This window comes from Scyliorhinus torazame, chromosome 16, assembly GCF_047496885.1.
Source record: "Scyliorhinus torazame isolate Kashiwa2021f chromosome 16, sScyTor2.1, whole genome shotgun sequence".
NCBI classification, from domain to species: Eukaryota; Metazoa; Chordata; class Chondrichthyes; order Carcharhiniformes; family Scyliorhinidae; genus Scyliorhinus; species Scyliorhinus torazame.
Genome location: NC_092722.1, coordinates 46,826,890 through 46,853,805, shown reverse-complemented (window position 1 = coordinate 46,853,805; position 26,916 = coordinate 46,826,890). Strand labels below are relative to the sequence as shown.

The 26,916-nt window shown below is 46.6% G+C and overlaps 1 protein-coding gene across 3 annotated transcripts in view; it reads right to left on the bottom strand.

Moving 5' to 3' along the window:
• Positions 1-5,144: 5,144 nt before the first annotated feature.
• The window catches only part of LOC140392799 (claudin-16-like), a 38,550-nt gene continuing 16,778 nt past the window's right edge, over positions 5,145-26,916 (bottom strand). For 2 of the 3 annotated variants that reach the window (XM_072478444.1, XM_072478445.1), the window contains exons 4-6: positions 26,391-26,555; positions 7,785-7,976; positions 5,145-5,547 (exon numbers count right to left, since the gene is read on the bottom strand). In XM_072478444.1, coding sequence (XP_072334545.1) covers positions 5,459-5,547; positions 7,785-7,976; positions 26,391-26,555 — 446 coding nt within the window. In that variant the 3' untranslated portion in view covers positions 5,145-5,458. The remainder of the gene's footprint in view (positions 5,548-7,784; positions 7,977-26,390; positions 26,556-26,916) is intronic. The other variant, XM_072478447.1, reaches the window with a different exon arrangement.

Genomic DNA, 26,916 nt, shown 5'->3' with positions numbered 1-26,916 from the left:
AACAGAGAGTCCTGCCACCAGAGAACGGCTCGCCACCGAGAAACACGTGGCTGGGATCCGGAGAATCCAACCCTTCGTTTTTTTGGATGGATTTTGTTTATTGTCACGTGTACCGAGGTACAGTGAAAAAAAATTTTCTGCGAACAGCTCAACAGATAATTAAGTACGTGAAAAGAAAAGAAAATGCATAATAGGGAGAATTAAATTTTAAAAGATTAGTACGATTAGAAGATAAGTAAAAAAAGGATCTGTTCAGGAGAGCAGAGAGTCGCCATGCTCCGGCACCATCTTGTGATCTTCTGTTTATATTCATTATTTACTGTTTCAAGGTGCTGGTTTGGGAGGCACCCAGCAGCCCTCCACAACCCAAGTCAAATAGCGATTCTGCACACACATATCCTCACCAGCTGGGCACACAATTGCACTCCGCAGAAAGGAGTGGGATCTCCCAGCATGTCCCTCGTTAAGCCAGTGGTTGGTTCTAACTGAAATCCCGCAGATTTAGTCCAACCAAAAGAATAAGCCGAATTTGAAACAGAAGGTAGTTGAAGTACTTCATCACGACTCCATTATCACAGATAAACTAATGTTTGTTTTAATTGCGAGATTCTGGCCGGAGCATAAAGAATTCTTGTTCAGGGGCATCAGCTTTATTTGAGCAACTGATTAGAACAGTCTGCCCAATCCAAATTAAGTGATATGTGTGTGAAAAACATTGAATTGTAAGTGAAAGAGAAACCATGTTATAGTGGTTACAGATCAATATTTAAAAATGCCTTGTCTCCGCAATGCTAGTAGGTTATCAACAGAGGGCCCACTGGTGGCCTAGTGAGTAAGTGCATGGCCTGTTTTCACTCTCAGGTTCACATTCAGCACTGTGCTGCATATCTCAATAGGGGGAGGCCTCGAGGTGACCCAAGGAGAAGGTAAGTCAGCCTGCATCCCCAATCGTGGTGGCCATCTGTTGACCCTTGCTAGAAAGATGGGCACTACGTAAAATAAAAGTGGGTGCCAGGTTGCATAGACAATTATCTTCACGGTCTAGGTTTACCATTTAGGCCCCTGTGGTACCAGACACAACGATGAGTAAACCTCATGATCCGGTGAGGAAAGAGCAAGTTTCTAAAGAACAGGGTAAGTGGAGTGTGTCCTTGGTTAGTCAGAAAGTTCAGTAAAAGCACATTCCAATAACGCTCCTCATTTTGTCCGTCATACCTTAAGATGAATATTGTTGCATGACAAGAAATGTCGAGCAAAACCATGCACATAAATCCTGAACTTTAATCTTAATATTTGGCATTTATCTTGGCTGTTACACGCACATCTTTGAAACATATTGCAATAATCACATTCAAAATTTATCTGTAAAGGAGACGTGTAGCACAAAAACTGAAAATAATATTTAATTTCCCAATCCATAGGTGCTTCACCGCATTGGTCCATTCTGCTCCTTGTACTGGCCTCTTTCACCCTAGTAAGTGAATGACAGGGTCACAAGAACATGGGTGAACCAGGTTGTCAGGCAGTGAAAAGAAGGTTCTTTCATGTCTAAATTCCATGTGTTAGGATCTTTTCTCCCACATCCTATGGTCCAGAGATTTTGTCCAACAATCCTTTAGTTACTTTCCATCGGGGTCCCAATCCCAGTCTTCTAGGAAGGCCATTCTCAAGAAAACTGCAAAACCTGGTACCAAAGGCTATTGGCATTAGGGTCTGAGCCTTTGAGTGATTGAGCTCTTGACTTTGTGTCTGACTTGGGGCATCTTTTCCACAAAGGGGAAAAAATACTTGCAGGACCAATAGTTCCATTACAGTGACCAGCCCTATCAGTATAACAGAGCCCTGCCTCATTTGTTACTGCTAGAAATGCACAGCTTCTGAAAATCCTTCCTTGCGATCACTATTGCTGCCAGTGATTGTACAGCTATGGTCGGGCCAGGAAGGGAGGCTGTCGGGCACAGGAACGGGTAGGGGTCGCCAGTGGAAAATCAGGGAGCGCGATTTTTTGGGAACTGTTATTCTGAACAGCACTGCAGTAAAGGAGCAGAGCTGCCCAGATTTCATCAAGTAGATGTTAACGTGCTGTCACCCTACATTTACTGCGCAGTTCTTTAAGTCATGGTCAATGATTCAAAGGCAAACTCAGGGAGTAGGGATTTTCATGAATACATGTTTTGGGGGACATGCGCAATTGAAGTAACCAGAAACGTGTTATAAATTAATCTGTCAGCCATTTGGTCTGAGAACAGTAGCTGGAACTCTCCAGCAATGCAGGGTCTGTTGTCCAGTCTTTAAATAATAGTCGTTCATTTCTCATCTCAATAGAAATGTATTGCCTACAGCTGGAAAAGGAATTCAGGTGCTGGTTCCATGATCCAACACTTCAGGGAATGAGACCGATATTTATTACCTATCACTAATTGCCCTTCGAAGGTGGAGGTGAGCTGCCTTCTTGAATTGCTGCAGTCCATGTGGTGTAGGCGCACCCACAGTGCTGTTAGTTCTGGGATTTTGACCCAACAACAGTGAAGGAACAGCGATATATTTGGCATTCAGCTCTTTTGTCCATGTTTGAACCAAGGCTGTCATCAGGTCAGGAGCTGAGGGACTCTAGAGGAACCAAAACTGAGCGTCCGTGAGCAGGCTATTACTGAGTAAATGCCGCTTGATAGGGCTGCTGATTACCCCTTCCATGACTTTACTGATGATCGAGAATAAACTGATAGGGCGGTAATTGGCCTGGCTGGAATTGTCCTTTTTCTTGTGTACAGGACACACATGGGCAATTTTCTGCACTGCCAGGTGGATGCCAGGTAAAAGAACTTGGCTACGGGCGTAGTAAATTCTGAAGAACAAGTCTTAAGGATTATTTCCGGAATATTGTCAGGGCCCATAACCTTTGCAGTATCCAGGCCTTCAGCTGTTTCTTGATATCACATGGGGTGAATCAATTTGGCTGAAGACTGACATCTGTGGATGGACCATCCACTTGGCATCTCTGGCTGAGGATTATTGCACTGATGTGCTGGATTCCTCCATCATTAAGGATGGCGATATTTGTGGAACCTCCTTCTCCAATGAGTTGTTTAATTGTCCACCATCACTGACTGGATCAGTTGAGGGTGGACGGTTCGTGGTAATCAGCAGGAGGTTCCCTTGCCTATGTTTGACATGGTCCCATGAGACTTCATGGAGTCCAGAGCCGATGTTGAGGACCCCTAGAGTAACACGCCCCTGATTGTATACGACTGTGCCACCATCTCTGCTGGGGCTGTCCTGCCGGTGAGACAGGACATACCCAGGAATGGTGATGATGGCATCTGGGACATTACTTGTAAGGTCTGATTCCATGACTATGACTATGTCAGGGTGGATGGTGTCAAGCTTCTTCAGTGTTATTGGAGCTACACTCATCTAAGCAGGTGGAGAGTATTCCTTCACACTCCTGACTTGTGCCTGGTAGATGGTGGACAGGCTTTGAGGAGTCAGGCGGTGAGTTACTCACCACAGGATTCCTAACCTCTGACCTGCTCTTGTAGCCACAGTATTTATATGGCTGGTTCAGTTCAGTTTCTGGTCAAAGGTAACCCACCAGGATGTTAATAGTGGGGGATTCAGCAATGATAATGGCATTGATTGTCATGGGGCGATGGATAAATTCTCTCTTGTTGGAGATGGTCATTGCTGGCACTTGTGTGGCACAAATGTTACTTGCCACTTGTCAGCCCAAGCCTAGATATTGTCCAGGTTATTGCATTTGGATATGGACTGCTTCATTATATGAGGAGTCATCAATGTTGCTGAACATTGTGAAACTATCAGTGAACATCCACACTTCTGACCTTATGATGGAGGGAAGGTCATTGATAAAGCAGCGAAGATGGTTGGGCCTAGGACATTAGCCTGGGAATTTCTGCAGTGGTGCCCTGGGAATGAGGTGACTGACCATCTTCCTTTGTGCCAGGTATGACTCCAACCAGAGGAGAGTTTGATCCTTGATTCCCATTGACTCTAGTTTTGCTGGGGCTATTTGATGCTACCACACTCAGTCAAATACTGACTTGATGTCAAGTACAGTCACTCTCATCGACTGTTGGTTGAAATGTGTCAGTTGAGCTAGGGTTGCACTTGGAACCTTTCTGATGCTTGTAGTCTAAATCACGTCAGGTGGTGAAGTTACCCACTGAGCCATTGAGAGAGGTCATCGAATGATAATCGAGGACGAGAGAAACATCCACTAACGATGAAGCCACTGTCTGGGCAACACATTTTTTCTCTTGGATTAACACAAAATAGAAGGATATCCAAATTTGGTGTAACAGAACTACTACTCCCTGATTTACCTTGCCTTCTCTTTCTCACCTTGAGAAGTCCAAAGAAGCCAATGGTGCATAAATATGTCTTCACTCTATTGAAATCAAGTCTCATTATACTGTCACATTCACCCAGTGACTCAAAAAACTTTGGAACTTTTATCTCCCTGGCCCTATCCTTCCTCCTATAATCTGCCGGTTTTAAAAAGACGAGTTTGGTATCATATAATTGCCACTATCAGACTTAAATTGTCACCCTCCTACTCTTTTTGAACATAAATCAGTACAGCACAGAACAGGCCCTTCGGCCCTCGATGTTGTGCCGAGCATTGTCCGAAACCAAGGTCAAGCTATCCCACTCCCTGTCATTCTGGTGTGCTCCATGTGCCTATCCAATAACCGCTTGAAAGTTCCTAAAATGTCCGACTCCATTATCACAGCAGGCAGTCCATTCCACACCCTAACCACTCTCTGAGTAAAGAACCTACCTCGGACATCCCTCCTATATCTCCCACCCTGAACCTTAATAGTTACCTTTCAACCTTACCTTCATCCTCCGCCTTGGAGTTTTGGCTTTTCATCTCGTTTTTGCATTTCAGGAACAAAGGTTACAAGTAATCTTTTACAAACAGTGCATATTACGACAGTCAAATCTTTGCCCTTGAGAGTTAGGGGCACCAAGGTACAAGCCACCCTTTCTACCCCTTGGGCAGTAGTTTTCATGATATTTCTGCCTCATTACCTAACTTAAAATTCCATTGAGCAATTAGCATGTTCATTCATGTACAATTGACTGCGGGCGCTACACAGATTTGAAATATAGAATTCTCACACTTTCCAAAGGTACATTTTATTCTTTTTGTCACGTAATATCAAGCTATTCATCACAAATGCACGTAAAGGGTTTATTAAAACAATTTATTCCTCGAAATAGAAACATGTGTTTGCACTTGATGATTGCATTTAACTAAACTACATCCTCTTTGTGATTCAGTGGACACAAAATAACAATTCTAAAGCATTAACAATTAAAACCAGCTGCAATATGTAGCCTTTCACCTTTTTTTAAAGGTGTAATATGTCCTTTGACGGACAGGAGAAGCCGTTGGATTAAACTCTGGGACACAGTTCTAGAGGAGCTGCTTCTAGACTCGGGAGTCCATGGCGTACATTTTGCCTGTGGCTGTTCGTCCATATTGATAGAAGGATAGGTTGTATCGTGCAGTTCTCAAATCTGTTTGAAGGAACAGAAAGAAGCATCATTCCAGATGGGGTTTCTAAGAGTGTTGTGGAGCGATCTCCCTCTCTAGCCGGCCCTATGGCCACAAATGCAGGTCAGAGACTGGGAATTCTGCGGAGGGTAACTCACCTCCTGACTCCCCAAAGCCTAGCCACCATCTGCAAGGCACAAGTCAGGAGTGTGTCGGAATACTCTCCCCTTGTCTGGATGAGTGCAGCTCCAACAATACTCAATATGCTCGTCACCATCCAGGGCAAAGGATCCCGCTTGATTGGCACGCCATCCAACACCTGAAACATCCATCCTCTACACCACCGACACACAGTGACAGCAGTGTGTATCATCTACAAGATGCACTGCAGCAACTCACTAAGGCTCCTGTGACCAGCACCTTCCAAACCGGTGACCTCTACCATCCAGAAGGAAAGGACAGCAGACACCACCATCTGCAAGATCCCTCAAAGCCACCCACCAAGCTGACTTGGAAATATATCGCTGTTCATTCACTGTCGCTAGGTCAAAATCTTGGAATTCCTCCGTAACAGCACAGTGGGTGTACCTACACCACAAGAAGACAGCTCACCACCACCTTCACAAGGGCAATTAAGGATGGGCAATAATTGCCGGCTTGAACAGCAACGCTCACATCCCACAAAATAATACTTTTTTTTTAAAGTTCCCTGGCATGATTTTGAAAGGCAGGGACAAAAAACTGAGCAGGGATCTTTCCTGACTATTCAACTACACTCCTGAAGTAGCCACCAGAAGTCATGTCAAATGTCAATGATTCCTCTTTACCAAGGATGGGCATACTGTAACAATGAGCAATTGTCTTTGAGTACATGTTACAATGTAATTCACGACATTTGTGCAGTGGCTCGAGGCAGAAGAAATCTTGTGCATCATTAGTGTGAGGCATTGCTATGACATATGAAGGGGAGGAATTTAGAACATTAGAACATAAGGACATAGAAAATCAGAGCTGGATTAGGCCATTCTGCCCCTCATGCCAACCCTGCTATTCGGTGTGATCAGGGCTGATCTTCTCCCTCAACTCTACCTTCCCACATTATCCCATATCCCTTAATTCACTCAGTACTCATAAATCTATTGGTCTTCAAATACGCTCAAGAACTGAGCACCCACAACTTTCTTGGGTAAAGAATTCCAAAGATAGACCAGAAATTTCTCCTCATAGAAAATACAGTGCAGAAGGAGGCCATTCGGCCCATTGAGTCTGCACTGACCCATTTAAGCCCTCACATCCACCCAATCCCCGTAACCCCGTAACCCAATAACCCCATCTAACCTTTTTGGTCACTAAGGGCAATTTATCATGGCCAATCCACCTAACCTGCACGTCTTTGGACCATGTGAGGAAACCGGAGAACTCAGAGGAAACCCACGCAGACACGGGGAGAACGTGCAGACTCTGCACAGACAGTGACCCAGCAGGGAATCGAACCTGGGACCCTGGCGCTGTGAAGCCACAGTGCTCACCACTTATGCTACTGTGCTGCCTAAATAGCCAACCCCTTTAAATGTCAAATTTTAAAATACCCCAACAATGTATTGCTTCAACAGCGGGTTGTCCGTTTTTCTGTTCCTTGACGAGGACAATGTCGCAAAATTTAAACACTGGTGAACAAGAAGAGTCCCTTTCAACTGGTCCAGAGGAAAAGCTAAATTGTACAGCTCAATAAGGTTGCAGGTTCATTGTACTGAATTTGCTGATCTTAGCTGGTACAGGAGTTGCCCTCAGCACCCACGGCCTTGAGAGGTGGGAAAAAGCGATAGAGTGCTTGTTCCTATTTGCTATCTCATGATCTGTTTTTTAAGGGGCAATTTAGCTTGGCCAACCCACTTACCCTGCACATCTTTGAATTGTGGGGATAAGACCCACGCAGACACGGGAAGAATGTGGAAACTCCACATGGACAGTGACCAGGGGCCAGGATCGAAACCGCATCCTCGGGGCCATGAGGCAGCAGTGCAAACTACTGCGCCAACGTTTCGCCCCTATCTAATGACTTCTACTGTAAATGGTGTGTGTGTGTTTGCGTGTAACATCTAGTTCTCCCTGATTAAATAGCCCATTGACAATCATTGTCCAGGTTAACACATGAGGATGATATCGAAGAGGTGATAGTGCCTGAGGAACAAGGCTCTACACCTTAAGAAGAGAAAGAGAGGTAATTATTGTGGAAGCAATAATTTTCCATTCAACTTACCTCTGAAAAGATAAAGGCAACAGGTTAACATGATAGAGGCCAGGAAACAGCCTGTCGACCCGGCCATTCCCAACCAGCAAGACCACCCGAATTCGTACTGAATTCCTAAAAACACATTCTGCAGTACCAGTGTCGCTCTTTCCACGTACACATCCACGGCGTACCACACGGAACCGATCATACCTGGGATTCCTGCAGATAGACAATCGCTATGTCAATACATTCCATTAATTGAGGGCTTTGCAAGGTCAGGAGACAAATTTTGAATGAAGAAGACGCTGTCTTTCCAGGATACCCAGCCTGTCATCTTCCCCTTCCCAAAGCCACTGTTTTTTTAATTCAATCATGGGACATGGGTGTCGCTGGCTGTGCCAGCATTTAATGTCCATCCCTAATTGCCCTTGAGGGGCAGTTAAGAGTCAACCGCTACCAATATTCTGTCTTCCTATTCCCAAGTATATATCTTTCCATTAACAATATTCTGTCTTCCCATTCCAAACTATGATTGAGAGAGGGGCAGGATCGGCACCTCAATGTTCCAGGATATAAGATGTAGGATCTTCAGGCGAGACCGGGAAGGAGGTAAAAGAGGAGGGGGTGTCACAATTTTGACCAGGCAATCTCGTTGTCGGGAATTCCCCTTGGTGGAGATAAAAAAATCGCGGAGGCCCCGGAGGTACCAGGTCAGGCCCGCTAATGATATGCAAATGGCGTTTACTGTATGTGGAGAGTGGAATGCATTGACGGCGCTGTTGAGGCACCGGAGAATTGCGATTTGGCGTGAATCCGGCACCCGCCATAATTTTGGCATCAAAACCGATTCTCCGCCCAATCACCCGTCATGATTTCAGCGTCGGCCGACAGAGAATCCCATCCGTTATCTTTCCATGAACAATGTTCTGTCACCTTTCCATTTCTAATATTCTGGCTTCCTATTGACAACTACATTATCTTTCCATTGTCTTCCCATTCCCAGCTACGTTATTTTTCTACTTCCAATATTCTGTCTTCCTAATCCCAGATGTGTTACCTTTCCATCACTGCTACTCTGTTGGAGGATGGTTTAGCTCACTTGGCTGGACTCCTTGTTCATGATGCATAGCAAGGACAGTAACACAGCGTTGATGACTATTTTGGTGCTGCTTCATGCTCTAGTCCGGACCTGGAAAAATTCATCAACTTCGCTTCCAGTTTCCACCCCTCCATCACTTCCATCTGGTCCATCTCAGACACTTCCCTTCCTTGATCTTTCTGTCTCCATTTCCAGCAATAGACTATCTACTAATATCCACTACAAGCCCACAGACTCCCACAGCTCTCTGGACTACACCTCTTCGCACCCTACACCCTGTAAGGACTCCATCCCTTTCTCTCAGCTTCTTTGCCTCCGTCGCATTTGTTCCAATGATGCCACTTTCCAAAATGGTGCTTCGAAAATGTGTTCCTTCTTCCTCAACCGTGATTTCCCACCTACAGTTGTTGACAGGGCCCTCAACAGTGTGCGGTCCATCTCCCACGTCACTACCCTCGCCCCCTCCCCTCCCTCCCAGAACAAAGATAGAGTCCCCCTCGTTCTCACATTTCATCCCATCAGCCTCCGTATGCAAAGCATAATCCTCCGCCATTTTAACCAACTCCAGCATGATGCCGCCACCAAACAAATCTTCCCTTCACTCCCTCTGTCAGCATTCCGCAGGGACCGTTCCCTCCGAGATAATATGGTCCACTCCTCCACCATACCCAGTACCTCTCCCATCACCCATGGCACCTTCCCATGCAATCGCAGAAGGTGTAACACCTGCCCTTTAACTCTTCCATGCTTAACATCACAGGCCCAAAACACTCATTCCAGGTTAAGCAGCGTTTCATTTGCATCTCTTCCAATTTGGTCTCCTCTATATCGGAGAGACCAAACGCAGACTGGGTGATCGCTTTGCTGAGCATCTTCGGTCTGTGCACATTCAGGATTCTGACCTTCCTGTTGCTTGCCATTTTAACAAAAGACCCTGCTCCCATGCCCACATGTCTGTGCTTGGCCTGCTGCAATGTTCCAGTGAAGCTCAATGCAACCTGGAGGAACAACATCTCATCTTCCGTTTAGGCATGCTACAGCCTTCCGGTCTCAACATCGAATTGAACAACTTCAGATGATAACCTCTACCCCACCTTTACCCAAGTTCCATTGCTTTTGTGTAATTCGTGGCATCTTGGATCAACGGGAACACGCTGGAGCTCAGTCTGGAGTACAGGACATTTATCTTCTGAGCCTCCGTTGGCTCGGGGTCCACCACGTTGATGCAATCCTCGAAACATGCTAGCCAGTGAGTAAAGACTTTCCTGGCATCGGGCGAGTGCAGATCCACCTGCAGGCGATCGGGCTTAATTCTGATATCCATTCTGTGGAAAATCTGACTGTAATAAATTGATGCACAATCAATTGCACAAAGACTAAAGTTGGATACAACTGTGGCTTTATTACAGTCAGATGTGTGGCCTCCTGCTGCAGCTGACGAAATGGCAGGGCACTTGAGGTCATGCATATTTACACATTTCTCCGTGGGCAGAGCCAGCCGACAGGAGCTACTGGCGAACCTGTAGTGCAGACCCTACCTTACATCTCCTATTACAGTGGTTCACCACACTCTACCCCACCTTTACCCATTTATTTTCATTCCATTTCATTTTAACTGTCTTTTACCATTTTGTTCTTTCGTGTCTTTCTTAATATGTATTTAACCCCCACCATCTGATCAACTTTTCTTTACCCTTTCTCCTCTTAGCTTCCCCCTTCCCCTCGCCCCACATCTACATCTATCACAGTTCACCCTCTGATGTTAGTTTCTCTGCTGTTTGGCCTTTCACATCTTTTGTTCTCTCTGGGGACGGCCATTAGCACTCTTTCCGCTTGGTTTCTGTGGCCACTGCACCCGGTTTCCCTGGGTTTCTGTGGCTATGATTCATCTTTCATTCTCACTCCACAGTATAAATATTTCCCACTTTCTCTGTCTGTTAGCTTTGACAAAGGGTCATCTGGACTCGAAACGTTAGCTCTTTTCTCTCCCTACAGTTGCTGCCAGACCTGCTGAGATTTTCCAGCATTTTCTCTTTCGTCACAGGTTCAATCCCTGTACCAGCTGAGATTATTGCAGAAATGTGGTGATCCTCAGGTTAAATCACCACCAGTCAGCTCTCCCCCTCAAAGAAGAAAGCAGCCCAAGGTCATCAGGGACTATGGTGACTTTACCTTACTACTCTGTAATTACAATTCCCAGCCAGACCTCAATGTCTACTGGGATACTGACAGGAACCTCAATCACTTTTTGAAAATTTGTAAGACTGTGAGAAAAGGATACTTCACTCCAGGAGTGATTCCACGTACAAATAGGGATACGGTATATTAAAACAAACCTTATTATTAACACAGTACTAAACTACATTAACAGTACAGAAATATAGCTTACAATTACCATGTAAACAATGTTTAACAATAAAATAAAAGGAAACATTTTGGGCGGGATACTCCTGTTCGGAGACAATGGGCAGAATCCGCCAGTTTTGTATCCTCTGTCCCCTCCGAAATGGCGTCATCGTGTCGCGTGCTGCATGTCGTTGGGACGGCCTCAGGATGACAGCCCTCCCCCGATGCTCCACCCCCGATGGGCCGAGTTCCCAACCGCGTGGTTGATGTAAGGCCTCAGCTGTTGGGAACCCGGCGTGGCGACTGTGGACTGTCCACAGTCGGGTGGGAGCTGAGCTGCTGGCCGGGGGGGGGGGGGGGGGGGGGGGGGGGGGCTGCCACGAGGGCTGGTGGGGGGTGGCCAGGGGGACACTATCTGGCAGGTCTGGTCTGTGCACAACCGGCGCCATGTTTGACGGCGCAGCCGCTGTGCACATGAGCAGCCACGGCCCTGGCCATTCTCCAGGCATTTACATCATGGGAGTCAGGAGTTTTACTCGGCATGGCTGGTAGTCCCAGTGAGGATTTGGAGCTGATATCTCCGTCGTAAAATGCCACAGTTCCTCCGCTGGCGTCAACACTTAGTCTCAAAAGCGATGAGCCCCATGTTCTCCCGCCAGAGCTGAATTGCAAATTTGCATGGCATGGGATACGAAGGATTCCCAGGAAATCCCACTTTCGTGGTCACCATTTTGAACGGTCGGCCTGATAACGATGTCCCACAGTCAGCCAACTACCAATCCGCACCGCAAATCGGCCCTGACACCCTCCCACTGCAAATCGGCCCTGACCCCCTCCACCGCACATCAGCCGCCCACCCCAGATTGACTGGGTGCCCCGCCCACTCCCAAGTACGGTGGTGACCCGACCCCCCAGGGAGCCCTCCTGTGGAGGGGTGCCCCAGGAACTCCTGTAATAGGGCGATCCCTCACAAGGACCCCCTGCCTAAAGGGACCCCCCCAGTGCCCCCACCCATCCATCCACTCCCAGAAAAGAAACCTCTTACTGGAAGCTAGAGAGCAGATCAGATAGGGGCAGTGAGAAGAATTATAGTTGTAACACTTAACTTGCAGCTCCACATGTTCATTCCTGGAAGGAGAGCAGTTGTGGCCTGCATCTGGTTCCCACAGATCCATTAGCTGCAAGCCATTCATAGCTTTCTAGTAGTGGTCTGTGATTGACAGCTTTTACAAACAATCTGCAGCTTTGATTCATTGATCTTCCTTCACGGTTTTGTGGCCTAAGTGGTGAAATCCCAATGTATTTAAACATTGACCACATCGAAGAGAGGTAAGTTCATTCATGGCACTAAGTGCATCCCAATCACTCAAAAGTGTGATTTCACTGCACTTACCTCTCTTTGATGTGGTCATAAATTTGCAGGGTGTGGGACACTGAATTGCTTACTGGTTTGCACTTCTAGGGAATCATAAATTGGTTGCAATTCAGCTCTAGCGGGAGAACATAGAGCGGGATTCTCCCTTCCCCAACACCGATTTTGTAATCGACGATCGGGCTGAGAATCCCTTTTGGTGTAAAAATCGGGGGGCAGCACCTGTTTGACGCAGGTTTTGTGTTTAGTATGCTCCGCCCCCCTCTAAAGCAGCATCATCGTGGCGCACGGCGCGCACTGTGTGCCGCACACTGTTGGGATGGCCTCAGCGCGTCACCTGAAGGCCCTCCCCCGATGGGCTGAATTCCCAATGGCGTGGTTCACTTATGGTCCCAGCTGTGCGGGAACACGGCATGGCGGCTGCGGACTGTGTCCAGCGCCACCACAGTCAGGCGGGAGCCATGCTGCCGGCCGGGGGGGCTTCCGTGAAGGCTGGGGGGACTGGTAGGAGGGGTGACCAGGGAGTGGTGAGGGGTGGCACTATCTGGCAGGTCAGGTCCGTACACGGCCAGCGCCATGTTTTGCGGCACGACTGCTGCAGGTCGCCGACGTGCGCATGCGTGGCCACTCACTGGCCCATTTATTTCCTGGAAACCGTGAGTTTTATGCGGCACGGCTGCCAGCCCCTCACCGGTCGCAGGATTGGTGAGGGGGCGCCGCCAATTTTTTCCACATAAAATGACACAACTCCTCCGCACTTAGCCTCAGAAACGGAGAATTTGGCCCATAGTCTCCCCAATTGAGAATCCTGTCCAATGTCTCTAATTACTTACTCCCCTGAGAAAACCCCAGAAATCATAACAAAATCCCATTAGATTTCTCATTGTAAACATAAACATGGGTGGAAAGAATGATGATCTCATCTTTACAACATCTCAATTGCACCTTTTGCAGCCACAAAGTCCGTATTTCCTTTAAACCAGGATTTTAAAAAATATTACTGCAGCAGATATATGCACATACCCTAACCCAGGCGGCTTTTAAAACATTACTGCACCTGATACATGTAAGACAATATATATTCCAGTTTCTTACATTTGTCACGCTTCCCCCTTAAAGAAAATGAACCAGTAATAAGAAAAGGAAAGTACCTCAGTAATTTGTCTCAATTTCTTATCACTTATTCATTGTTCAATCTAATTTTGATGAATGTCAAATTCAGAATCATCTGGATTTATCTTTTCTCCCTGAGTTACAACTAACAGATCCTCCCTTTTTCCTTACCCATCAAAATACCTTTTGAGCATATTAACATGAAGTTTTCCTTTATCAAATAATTCACATCACTCAATTCCTTTTTAATTTGATAAGGCCCTCTAAACCTTACAGTTAATGGTTCATCTACCACTAGTAATAACACAAATGATTTCTCCCCGCTACCAAAACCACGATTTTTTTAATTCTTCTCTTTCAAAAAATATTTTTATTGGAAGGTTAACATATTTATATCAAAAATGTGCAACACAAACATCAAACATTACAAACAACAACAGTCACATGAACCCCAATAGCATTAATATAACCTCAAACAACAATAGGCAGCACGGTAGCACAGGTGGATAGCACTATGGCTTCACTGTGGCTTCACAGCACCAGGGTCCCAGGTTCGATTCCCGGCTTGGGTCACTGTCTGTGCGGAGTCTGCACGTTCTCCCCGTGTCTGCGTGGGTTTCCTCTGTGTGCTCTGGTTTCCTCCCACAGTCCAAAGATGTGCAGGTTAGGTGGATTGGCTATGATAAATTGCCCTTAGAGTCCAAAAAGGTTAGGAGGGGTTATTGGGTTACGGGGATAGCCTGGAGGTGTGGGCTTAAGCGGGTCAGTGCAGACTCGATGAGTCGAATGGTCTCCTTCTGCACTGCATGTTCTACGTTCTAATGACAATCAATCCCGCCCTCACACCAACTAAGTGCTAACAGGGAGCAGCTCTTTAAAGTGCAAAATTAACGGATGCCATCTACGATAGAACCCATCCAGCAACCCTCTCACCGCAAACGTAATCTTCTTGAGGTTCAGGGATTCCATTACATCATCCAGCCACGCTGCCACACTGGGTGGAGTCACCTGCCTCCAACTCAACAATATCCAACAATATCCATCGCCGGGCCAACAGTGATGCGAATGTCAATGCATCCGCCCCCACTCCGTCCTCAACTCCGGTTGGTCCGACACCCCAAATACAGCAGCTCGCGGACAGGGTTTTAAGTCAACCTTAAGGATTGCTGATATGGTGCTGAAAAAAGATCTCCAAAAATCCACCAGCATGGGACAGGACCAGAACATGTGCATGTGGTGAGCACCATTCATATTTATCCTCGACCTCTTCAAAAAAATCCATTCACCCTGGCCCTGGTGAGGTGCACGCTAAATACCACCTTGAGCTGTATCAAACTCAACCTCGCACAGGATGACGTAGCATTCACCCTACAGAGGGACTCACTCCATGCCTCCTCCTCCAGAAAGGGCCCCGCACCTTCTCGCACATGGCCTTCACTTCTTCCACCATATTGCTCTTCCTCCATAATTCGCCCATATTTACTGGACGTGCTGCCCTCCTCTGATGCTGCACACGAGAGTATCCTTTCCAACAGGGTAGATGGTGACGCCACTGGGAATGTCGGAAATGCCCGCCGCAAAAAGTCCTGGACCTGAAAGGACCAGAACTTATCTGACCCCCGAAGCCCTGCTTTCTCCTTCAACTTGTCCCAACTCACAACCCACTTCCTCCAGGAACAGGTCTTTCACCCTCCCCCGACCTTTGCCTCCCCACCCCCCCGAATGTAGCATCCAAATTTGCCGGTGCCAACAAATGGTTCCCACAGATAGGGACCCACCTTGACATCGCCGCCATATCTTTAACATAGAAACTACCACCGGATTCATGGAGTATTTCGCTGGAGCCAACGGCAGAGACGCTGTCACCAGGGCTTCCAGACCTGTCCTTTTGCAAGACCCCGACTCCATCCGCAGCCAACTAACTTCCTGATCCCCAACCCACCCCAACACCTTCTCCGCGTTGGCAGCCCAATAAGAATACATCAAGTTTGGCAGTGCTAAACCACCACCCCCCCCCCCTTGCCTTCCTCTCTGTAGGACCCCTCTCTGAATCCGAGGCGCTCTCCCCACCCATCTGAGGCCCATTATGAGCTGATCCACCTCTCGAAAAAAAGCCTTTGTGAGAACGATTGGCAGGCCTTGAAACAGAAACAGAAATCACAGCAAAATATTAATCTTAATAGATTGTACTCAGCCTGCCAGTGAAATTGGAAGGTTGTCCCTTCTCTAACACTGCTCATCAAACTTGTAAAATTCAATTTGCGAAGTCGCGTCCAACCCTGTTCTATCTAGACTCCAAAGTCGTGAAAATTGATCTCCGCCAAACGGAATAGGAAACCTCTCAACCCAGTCTCTTCCCCCTGAGGACTAACCACAAAAATTTGCTCTTCCCAACATTTAATTTATATCCTGAAAAGGAACCAAACTCCTTCAATATCCCCATTATCCCCCCATCACGAGCCCTGGATTCCTTGTGTACAGCAGAAAGTCACCTGCGTACAGGGATACCCTGTGCCCCACCCCATCCCACCCCGCACAATCCCTTTCCATCCATCCGATGCTCTCAGAGCAATTGCCAGTGGTTCAATCGCCAACGTGGACAACAAAGATGACATAGGACACCCCTGTCTCGTCCCACTGTGTAGCCTGAACGATCCTGGTGTGCACGCTAGCAGCCGACACGTTGTATAACAGCCAAACCCATGATGCAGACTCAGGACCATTCCCAAACATCCCCAGAACAGGTGAACAGGTAACACCATTTGACCCTGTCGAACGCTTTTTCAGCATCTAGAGGCACAATTATTTCTGTATCCGATCCCGCTGTCGGTGTAAGAACAACATTAGGACATTTATCATTGTGAAGTGCTTCAAGTTGGTCATGAGACAGATCAACTCCATATTCCCAGAATGCCTTGAGCCACTGCAATTCGTATACCGTCACAACTGGTCCACAGCAGACGCTATCTCCCTGGCCCTACTCTCATCCTTGGAGCTCCTTGACAAGAACTCAATATCCAAACTCTTATTCATGTTTTTTTAATATAAATTTAGAATAGCCAATTATTTTTCTTTTCCAGTTAAGGGGCAATTTAGCGTGGCCAATCCACCTAACCTGCACATCTTTGGGTTGTGGGGGGTGAAGCCCACGCAGACATGGGGAGAATGTGCAAACTCCACACAGACAGTGACCCAGGGCCGGGGTTCGAACCCGGGTCCTCAGCGCCGCAGTCCCAGTGCTAACCACTGCGCCACATGCCACCCTATCATTGACTACAGTTCTGCCTTCAACACCATAATCCCAGCCAAGTTCATATCAAAACTCCTAGGACTAGGCTCCTCCCTCTGAAACTGGATCCTTGACTTCCTGATCCACAGAGCACAATCAGCGAGGATAAACAACACCTCCTTCACGACAGTCCTCCATACCGGGGCCCCGCAAGGCTGCACACTTAGATCCCTGCTATACACCATATACACACACGACTGTGAGGCAAAATTTGGCTCCAGTTCCATCTACAAGTTTGCTGATGACACGACCGGAGTGGGTCGGATCTTGAACAATGATGAGTCAGAATACAAGAGTGAGATAGAGAACCTAATGGCTGGTGTAAAGACAACAATCTTTCCCTCATCATCAGCAAAACTAAGGAGCTGGTCATTGACTTCAGGAAGTGAAGTATTGTATACACCCCTGTCTGCATCAATGGTGCCAAGGTGGAGATGGCTGACAGCTTCAAATTCCTAGGTGTAAACATCACCAGCAATGTCTATGTATTTACATTGTGTATTTATTGGAAGTCCTATGTTTTTCGTGTATGGATCAACCTGCCTGAACTGTACGCAGAACAATACTTTTCACTGTACCTCAGTAGACGTGACAATAAGTCAAATCAAAGTAGCCGCCTAACCTTTGCCAACAGCTTTCTACCCCTCACAAATCCTGTCTGGTCTTCCCCCACCACCTCCAGGAAGCAGGACCCCAACATCAATGCTTGGGGATTTTAGCATAAGGTTTCGCATCCAAATTAAGCAGGGAAATTGGGTGGTACGCCTCGCACTCTGTGAGTTCCTTGCCCTTCTTTAAAGGAGGGAGATGGACGCCTGCTCCAGTGTCTTCGGAAAGGAACCCCACACGATGATTCATTAAACATCTCCAGCACCAATGGGACCAGCTAGTCTGCGGACTTCTTATAGAATTCTACCGGGAACCCAACAGGCCCCGGTAGATGCCTTCGCCATCTGCATCTTGCTTACAACCCTGCGAACTTCTTTCAATCCCATCGATGACTTCAAAGCCTTCCACAACTCATCCCCCACCTGAGGATACTCCAAATCCTCCAAGGACTCAACCATCCTCATCCTCTGGCGGCTCCGACCTGTAAAGCCCCTCATAGAAAGAATAAAACACCTTGTTGATTTTCTCGGGGCAGAGATCAACCCCCCCCCAACCCTGGCTCCTGCACCCGTGCAATCTCTTTGGCAGCCTCTTACCGCCTTAAATGATGACTGAACAAACGGCTAGCCTTCTCGTCCCAATTCCGGGCATACAAGTTCACCATCACGCTAGCCCTCCCCTTCAACATACCTGTGACTATCACATACCACCCCCAGGTTACCCACCACTCCTCTCGCCTGAAAGCGCACCCTCCTACTAACCAGAATTGGCAACCCTACTATCACCTACCGCAACCTGAATTGGTACTGAACCCGCAGGTGAGTCTCTTGGAGGAACACCACATCGGCACCCAAACCCTTTAAATGGTAAAAATCTTTGCTCTCTCCACAGGCCTCCCTCCCAAACCTTGCACGTTCCAGGAGTGTAACATTCCTGCTCCAATTCCCTGGCCCCAGGCCCATCTAAGAGGGCTGCCAGCCCCATCCGAAGGCTGAGACAAAGATAAGCCCCTGGTCACTGTTAATTCCCCTCCCTCCTATTATTCCCCCCCCCCCCCCCCCCCCCCCCCCCGCCTCCGGTCTAGAGACTGCCTGGTGCCCCATCGTCCCCCATTCCCCACCACACAAACACGGACCCACAGCTATCCCTATTATGCCCCTCCCATCCTGGCCTTAGGGCCGCACCTTCTTACCCCACTCCCCTCCCTTTTGCTAGCCAACCCTCTCTCTATCACTAGCAAAGTGGCTCCCATCCCAAATCCCCTCAAACAAAAGCCAATGTATCACTTTTCTCCCCAACCCATGTCCAAATCCCAGCAAGAGAAACAAAACCACTCTGCAAGGAAATAAAAGCAAGGAACACATAACATTCCCCTTTTCTTTGAAGAAAACCCACCCTCACCAGAACAAAAGTGAAGCAGTAGAAAACACATCAGCATAAATACATCATACAAATACCCCCCTTCAAACACAAAGTCCCAAAATGTCCTCTTCACAAAGATCCCAATTTCCCCTCTCTGATGAAGGCTTGTACTTGTTCCGGTGTATCAAAGAAGTAATCATTTGAATCCAGTGTAACCCATAGTCGCACCGGGTACACGACCCCAAACTGCACATCCTTCTTATATAGTATTGCCTCCGCCCTGTTGAAGGCGTGCTTCTATGCCAACTCCATCCCAATACCTTGATATATTCAAACCGTGTGCCCACCCCAGTTGATGTTCCGAATCGTTTTTGCCCATACCAAGACCCTTTCCTTTCTTTGATAACTATGGAAGCAGATTAGTATCACCCTCAGTGGCTTGTTCGGTCTCGCTTTTTTTTGCACGGGCACCCGCTGTGCTCTACCCAACTCTGGTGAGTGTGGGGCTGGGAGTGGGCACCACTTCATCCCTCCCACCAGCCGAGGAAACATTTCAGAGAAGTACTGGGATCTGCTTCGGGCCCTCTATTTCCTCCGGCAGCCCCACCAACCTGAGGTTCAACCACCGTGACTTATTCTCGAGGTCCCCCACCTTGAGGCTCAGGCCCTTGCTGTTATCCGTCACCATCACTATCTCAGTCTCCAATGAGGCCAGTTGGTCCTTGTTTGCGAAAGGTCTCCCTCCACCTCTTCCAGCGCCTCGCCTTGTGCCTTTACCACATTCAACGTTTGCACCAACTGCTCACGAATCGGGCCCAAAACCTCCCCAACCATGGCTTGAAAAGATACTTTAATTTCTCGGTCTTGCCGCTCAGACTACCTGTCCATTTGGTTGCCAAACATTTCCACTCCTGCACCATTACCACAGTCAATGTGTCTAGCATAATGGGTGAGGCGGCCACCTTTCCTCCCTCACCTTCCTTTGAGAGGTTACCCTCCTGACCCTTCTTAATTTTGGGCTTTTTTGTTGACAATATCGACATGTCACCATCAGGAAAAAATTCACCTAAAAGACCTTGACGGGAGCCACTTTTCCATGCGTCTTGTCTTTACATGACATCGCTGAAGAATCTGCCTCTTTTTTCACCACAAGCTGACTATAGGCCCTCAACATGGTCTTTAAAGCCTGATGCCACCTTTCTAATTCTCCCTGTAATTCTGGATAATACGCAGTTGATTTAAATTGCTTTACTTCTAAGCTATCCATACCTTCCCTGAATAACTTTGACATAAAATTGGATCCCTGATCTGATTGGATTTATTTTGGTAAAGAATGGTCCAGGCAAATAAAAATGTTTTATATATTCGCTTTCCTAACTCCTAAATGACCCCCTACTGGAACCTCATGCGCTACATGCAAAACCTCCTTTCTATAAGCTATTGCCAATACCACTTGATGAACGTATGCCCACTTCTCACCTGCCTGAATGAAGGTCTCCACTTCATCTGGTAAAGAAAATTCAGTTTACCCTCTTAGCTGTATTATTTCTTAATGGAATGGCCTCTGGAAATCTAGTAGACGCATACATTATGGCCAACAAATTATGGTCCCGACTTTTCATTTTAGGCACCCGAGTAAAAAGCTACTCGAATGTTCAAATCAATTTTTTTTTAATATAAACTTAGAGTACCCAATTATTTTTTTCAATTAAGAGGCAATTTAGTGCGGTCAATCCATCTAACCTGCACATCTTTGGGTTGTGGGGGTGAGCCCCACGCAGACACAGGGAGAATGTGTAAACTCCACACTGCCTGAATGGAGGTCTCCACTTCCTCATTAATATATTATTTCCAATGTAACAACACTCCAGTCAACATTCATATTCTATTTCTGTATATACTTTCAGATACAACTGCTTTATCTCTGAATCCTTGTGCTGTAATTCTACCAGGTTTCTTGAACTAAAGATACCCGCTTCACACTACCTGCTCTTTTTTTAAATCAACCATCTCATCAAAGATTGTTTCTGATAACTGAACCTCAGCCTTCCTATCTTGACTCCTTAATTTCTCCTCCTCCTGTCTCAGCCTCTGGCTTTGTGATCTTGTCATTTCACAATCTGGAAACACCTTGGGATATGCCTCTTTGCAGCACCTCAGTGACTTTCCACTGGATTTTCAACCACAGTAGGGTTGGGCAGCATGGTAGCACAACTGGATAGCACTGTGGCTTCACAGCGCCAGGGTCCAAGGTTCGATTCCCTGCTGGGTCATTGTCTGTGCAGAGTTTGCATGTTCTCCCCGTGTCTGCGTGGGTTTCCTCCGGGTGCTCCGGTTTCCTCCCACAATCCAAAGACGTGCAGGTTAGGTGGATTGGCCATGATAAATTGCCCTTCATGATCAAAAAGATTAGGAGGGGTTATTGGATAGGGTGCAAGTGAGGGCTTAAGTGGGTCGGTGCAGACTCGATGGGCCGAATCGAGCGGGGGGGGTCGGAGAATGACGCCCCTTATCTCTCTTCCACTATCGTAGGTTTCCTTTTTAACCTGAGGTAAACTCTCCTTAATATCTCCCACTTGACCTCCTTTGCCTTGGCCGCCAGTGAATTTCTAATTTCCTTAGTTTCTATCCTTCACAATTTGGAATTGATATCAAAAACCAGACCTTGATTATTAACTAATTCAAAATCATCAGCTATTTTTGCTGCCTGCCTGGCAGTTTTAATCCTTTGCTCTTTGGCATGAGTTTTCACTACTGAGGGAAGTGAATCTTTAAATTCCTCCAAAATAACCTTTGCACTGAGAGTATCATACAATTGGTCTATTTTTAATGATCTTATCCACCTATCAAAATTATTTTTAAAATTCTTTCAAATTCTATATACGTCTGACCTGGTTCTTTCCTTAGATTTAATAATAATTTTTATTGTCACAAGTAGGCTTGCATTGCAATGAAGTTACTGTGAAAAGCCCCTGGTCACCACATTCTGGCGCCTGTTCGGGTACACAGAGGGAGAATTCAGAATGGCCAAATTACCTAACAGCACATCTTTCGGGACTTGTGGGAGGAAACCGGAGCACCCGGAGGAAACCCACGCAGACACGGGGAAAACATGCAGACTCCGCACAGACAGTAACCCAGCCGGGAATCGAACCAGGGACCCTGGCGCTGTTAAGCCATAGTGCTAACCACTGTGCTACTGTGCTGCCCTTAACTTCTGTTTGGAGTCTTCTGGCACCGGTTCATCTGCACTTAAGATGGCTTTTCTCACCTCATTATAATCCCTAGATACCTCCCCTGATAATGATGCAAACAATTCACTAGCTCTAGCTACTAACTTTTTTAAACCAACACTACCCACATGGATTATGGCCAATTCAATTGTTTAGCCACTTTCTCAAATGAGATGTTTTTTTAAAAAGCTTCCATCTCTTTCTTATCAAACCTCGGCAGTCCTTGAATATATTTAAACATATGCCACTAGGCTTTTGACCAGGAGGAGTTATTTCTTCCTAAGACTTTCCTCAGCTTCTGCCTTTACATGCCACATTTTACATTGATATTCTCTTTGCAGTTTCTGAAATTTGAATTCCCTCTTTTTTCTCCTTGTCCCTTTCCTCCCTTGCCAATCTCTCCATTTCCTTTTTATAAAAATTTAGTGTACCCAATTCATTTTTTCCAATTAAGCGGCAATTTAGCGTGGCCAATCCACCTACCCTGTACATCTTTGGGTTGTGGGGGCGAAACCCACGCAAACACGGGGAGAATGTGCAAATTCCACACGGACAGTGACCCAGAGCTGGGATCGAACCTGGGACCTTGGCGCAGGGCTAACCCATTGTGCCACCGTGCTGCCCGCCAATCTTTCCATTTCCACATCAACCTTCCTCATTTCCATTTCCTTTTGAAATGCCTTCTCTCTTTCCTTTTCTTCTGCCACAGCCATTCTCTCCTTTTCTTGCATTTCTAATTTCTTCAGTTCTATTTTTTCTGTTTATCTTTTTTCCTGTATTTCTAATTCTTCCAGTTGTAATTGAATTATAGCTAATTCCAATGATTCAGGCTGTGTCCCCGACAAATTTAAATGCTGAGCTATCACTTATATTATCTTCACCTTCCTCACTGCTTCAGGTAAAGTCAACATGTGTTTCCTGGCGGTGTGGGGTTTCTTCAATGGGAAATCCCATTGACAAGCGGTAGGAAGACACTATCCCACTGCCAGCGAACAAGGCTCTGCCAGGAAAACACTGGTGGAGATCTGGAGAATTCCACTCTATAGCCTCTTATTATTTACTTCTCAGAGAATCCTCAGAAATCATAACAAAATCCCATTACGCCTCTCTGCGTAATCATAAACATGGTTGGCAAGAATGACGATCTCACTTTTATGACATCTTAATTGCACCTTTTGCATCCATACAGTCTATCTTTCTTTTAAACCAAGATGTTTAAACATATTACAGCAGCAGCTATATATGCACCGTAACCCAGGCTTTTAAAACAATTACTGCACCAGATACAAGTATTACAATATATATTCCAATTTCATACATTCATCACAATGTCTTCCTATTGATATTATCTTTTCATTACCAACATACTGTCTTCCTCTTGACAACTATGCTATCTTTCCATTGCCAATATTCACTCCTCCTATTACCAGCTATATTAACTTTCTAATCCTACTATTCTGTTTTCCTACTGGCAACTATATTATCTTTCCATTGTCATTATTCTGTCTATGTTTTCCCAAATATATTGACTGGATTTTTCCGACCTTTGGGATTCTCTGTTCCTGTCAGTGCATCCCCGCCGTCGGGTTTCCCAGCAGTGTGGGGAGGCTCCAATGGGAAATCCCATTGGCAAGCAGCGGGAGAAGAGATTCCCGCCACCAGTGAGGAGAAATACGCCACTGGGGTACCGGAGAATCCCACCCATTATCTTTCCATTACCAATATTCTGTTTCCCTATATTTTTAACAATATATTTTGATTGAAGTTTCTCAAATCGTCGCATCAAAACAAAAGAAAAAAGATAAAAAGCCACAGGTATCACCTCAAAATAGGCCCAAGTCATTGCCAACATTTGGACAAGCAAGGCCGGATGAGTCACGGACAATATCCCTAATGTGTCCCCTTCAAGGATACAAGATCCACCTGCACCAGAACAGTATACATTCCAGAACACAGAGTTACATAACACCCATAGATTCAGAGAGAACCCCGAGGACGCCAGACCTAAGGGGAACTTACACTGATAGCCGCAATGCAAAAGGCCCGAGGTTAAGAAGGATATCATCAGATTCGAGCCAGAATGGGGAACCCCACACCAGAGAATAGGGACCATCAGGGCCATCATCCCCAGGGAGGAGAGAGAATGTAAGAAAAGTTGGAAAAGATGTTTAAAATTGTACCGCTTGCTGGGGGTGGCTGTCAGTGGTGGGGGTTGTAGCGAGGAGCAACATGCTGACAGTTCAGAGTGACCTGGCTAAAACTGGCATTGCTGCAGTATTTGTTTTAAATGCACACATTTTGTACAAGTCACAGGCCCCTGGTTGTTCACTCTGCTGACTGCTCACTGTGTTCCTGTAGATGTTCACAGAGCCTCTGGTCATTTGGGAGCCCACCCAGGACACCCCTCTGGAAACCCTCAGACCCCAGCTGACCCATCAATGGGATGGGCGTGGCCAAGCTCAATCAGTGGCACACCAGGTGCTGCCACTCCTCAGTGCACACATCAGAAGCACAGCCCCACTGCAGGGGAAGCAGGGGAACAGCAGAGCCCATCTCAAACAAAGGACTCTTGCACCATGGCCTTTGTCACCCTCCTTGGCACACTGCCTCTCTCAAGGCAGAGGCCTCAACAGTGACACCATCAGCTAGCTCACTCCGCAGGACCACCAGCTGTCTCCAAGCCCTGCCTGTCCACTGCGTTCCTGCTCCCACCCATCCTGCCCCAGGCAAGGGTGTCACAACCTGTGTGTCACATCCAGGACCCACATCATACTGCAGCTATGCTCCCAGCAGATGCAAACACCACTGCCTCACACCCATCTATGGGACCTGCCCGCAGACAAGCCTCTAAGCATGGAGGCGCTTGGTGGCACACAGTGAGCCCCTCCACCACACAAACTGGTGCCACCCTGCTGATGGAAATAACGACCCCAACGGGAATGCGTACCACATGCAATTCAGTCCTGGCATCAACACTTCAACCAGAATTCTCTGGTCATTGCAATTCACTTTTCCTGCCAGCAGCGCAGCCACGCCTGCAGTCTTCCCGCTGGCATTGATTGGTTACAATGGGAAATCACAAGGACAAGCAGCGGGAAGATAGAATTCCGTCGCTAACGAACGGCGCCCTTAGCCTCCCAAAGGGAGAATTTCATCCATTATCTTTCCATTACCAATATTCTGTCTTTCCACTCCCAAGCATTTCTGTTCCAAAAATATTCTGGCCTCCTTTTTCCATCTGGCTGTCTCTTCAGTGAGCCCTGGTGCTGACCTCACTGGCTTTGAAAGCAGACCAAGGCAGGCCAGCAGCACGGTTCAATTCCCGTACCAGCCGCCGGAATGTGGCGACTAGGGGCTTTTCACAGTAACTTCATTGAAGCCTACTTGTGACAATAAGCGATTTTCATTTCATTTCACTAACTCTTAATACTGACAGAATCTTAAGAAGCTTGAGAATATCACTTCCATTGGCTTCCGAGACTACTACATAATATAATGGGAATTACTTTTGTGGGCCTTACCCTAAAGTCTCGTACTTTGGGCATCCAGTTTTTAGGCCAACTAATCCCTCTATCTTTTATCCAACTTGTTTCATCTTGCACTTCTATCCTTTTTCGCAAACCAAAGGATAATTTATTTCATCCCATGTCTCGGCTGACACATTAAAATTCTCCTATGTCTTTTTTTTTAACTGAAGTTCAAGTATACCTCAATTATTTTTTTCCTGTTCCCTTCCCTTCCTCTCAGTGTGTTATCTCTCATTGCAATATGGTCCCATAGCCTTTGACAGCTCGGCCAAAAAACATTCTAACCTTAGTCAGCGAAACCTAAATTTTCTGATTGGCATTATTTTAATGTACCAATCATGGAAGCAAGGCTTTGGTGGAATCGCACTATTTTAACAATGGAGGGCATCACAGGAAAACCCAGTTCTGTTCTCAACCAGTGCCCACAGATTGTCAATTCCCGGCAACACAGGCTGAGGTTACCCCTCACTACCTGCTCCAAAGATTCTCATTATCGCATAGGTATAGTCTGAAGCCAACTCAGTGAGTGCACGCACACACAATCAAACTCGCAGGTCTGCATGGCTCAGGTCAATACCTGGCCATGCACAAGCCAACTGCACCAGCAGTAGCACTGCGCAAATGCTCTCTTGAACACCCTTTAAAAAATGTGCTAGTAACTCAACGAAACGAGCCGGCCTTACCTCCTATTCCGAAAATGAAGCCCGCCATGTAACATATCCTTAATTTGATCTGAGGCTCTTCTCTTAGAATCTTCACACAGTCCAATCCAAAAATTAATATAATAAGTGCAAAACCTGCCAGAATGTCTGCTGTAATCATTAGCGCTCGAGTGAGCACTATTTTAACTGGAAGAAAAGGAGGAACAAAGAAAGAAACTCATTTATTATACATGTATTCAAAGTCACAACTGTCTTAAAATGAGGTCAAGTGAGGCCCCTAGTCGTCTCAGAAAATAAATAGAGTATCATCTGTGGGTATGTTTCCATTACAGTGTATAGCACTTTCTTAAATGAGTCCTGTATCCTGGCTACACAAAATCTTCCCTTTATTTTATTTCTTCTCAGGTTGTGGGCATTACCAACATTAATTGCCCATCCCTAATTGGCCTAAAAAGGAGGTGGTGGGCCTGTTTTGGTTTGCTATGGTTGAATGGTTTGCTGGACAACCTCTGAGGGCAAGTGAGAGCCAGTCATGCTGGTGTGGGGT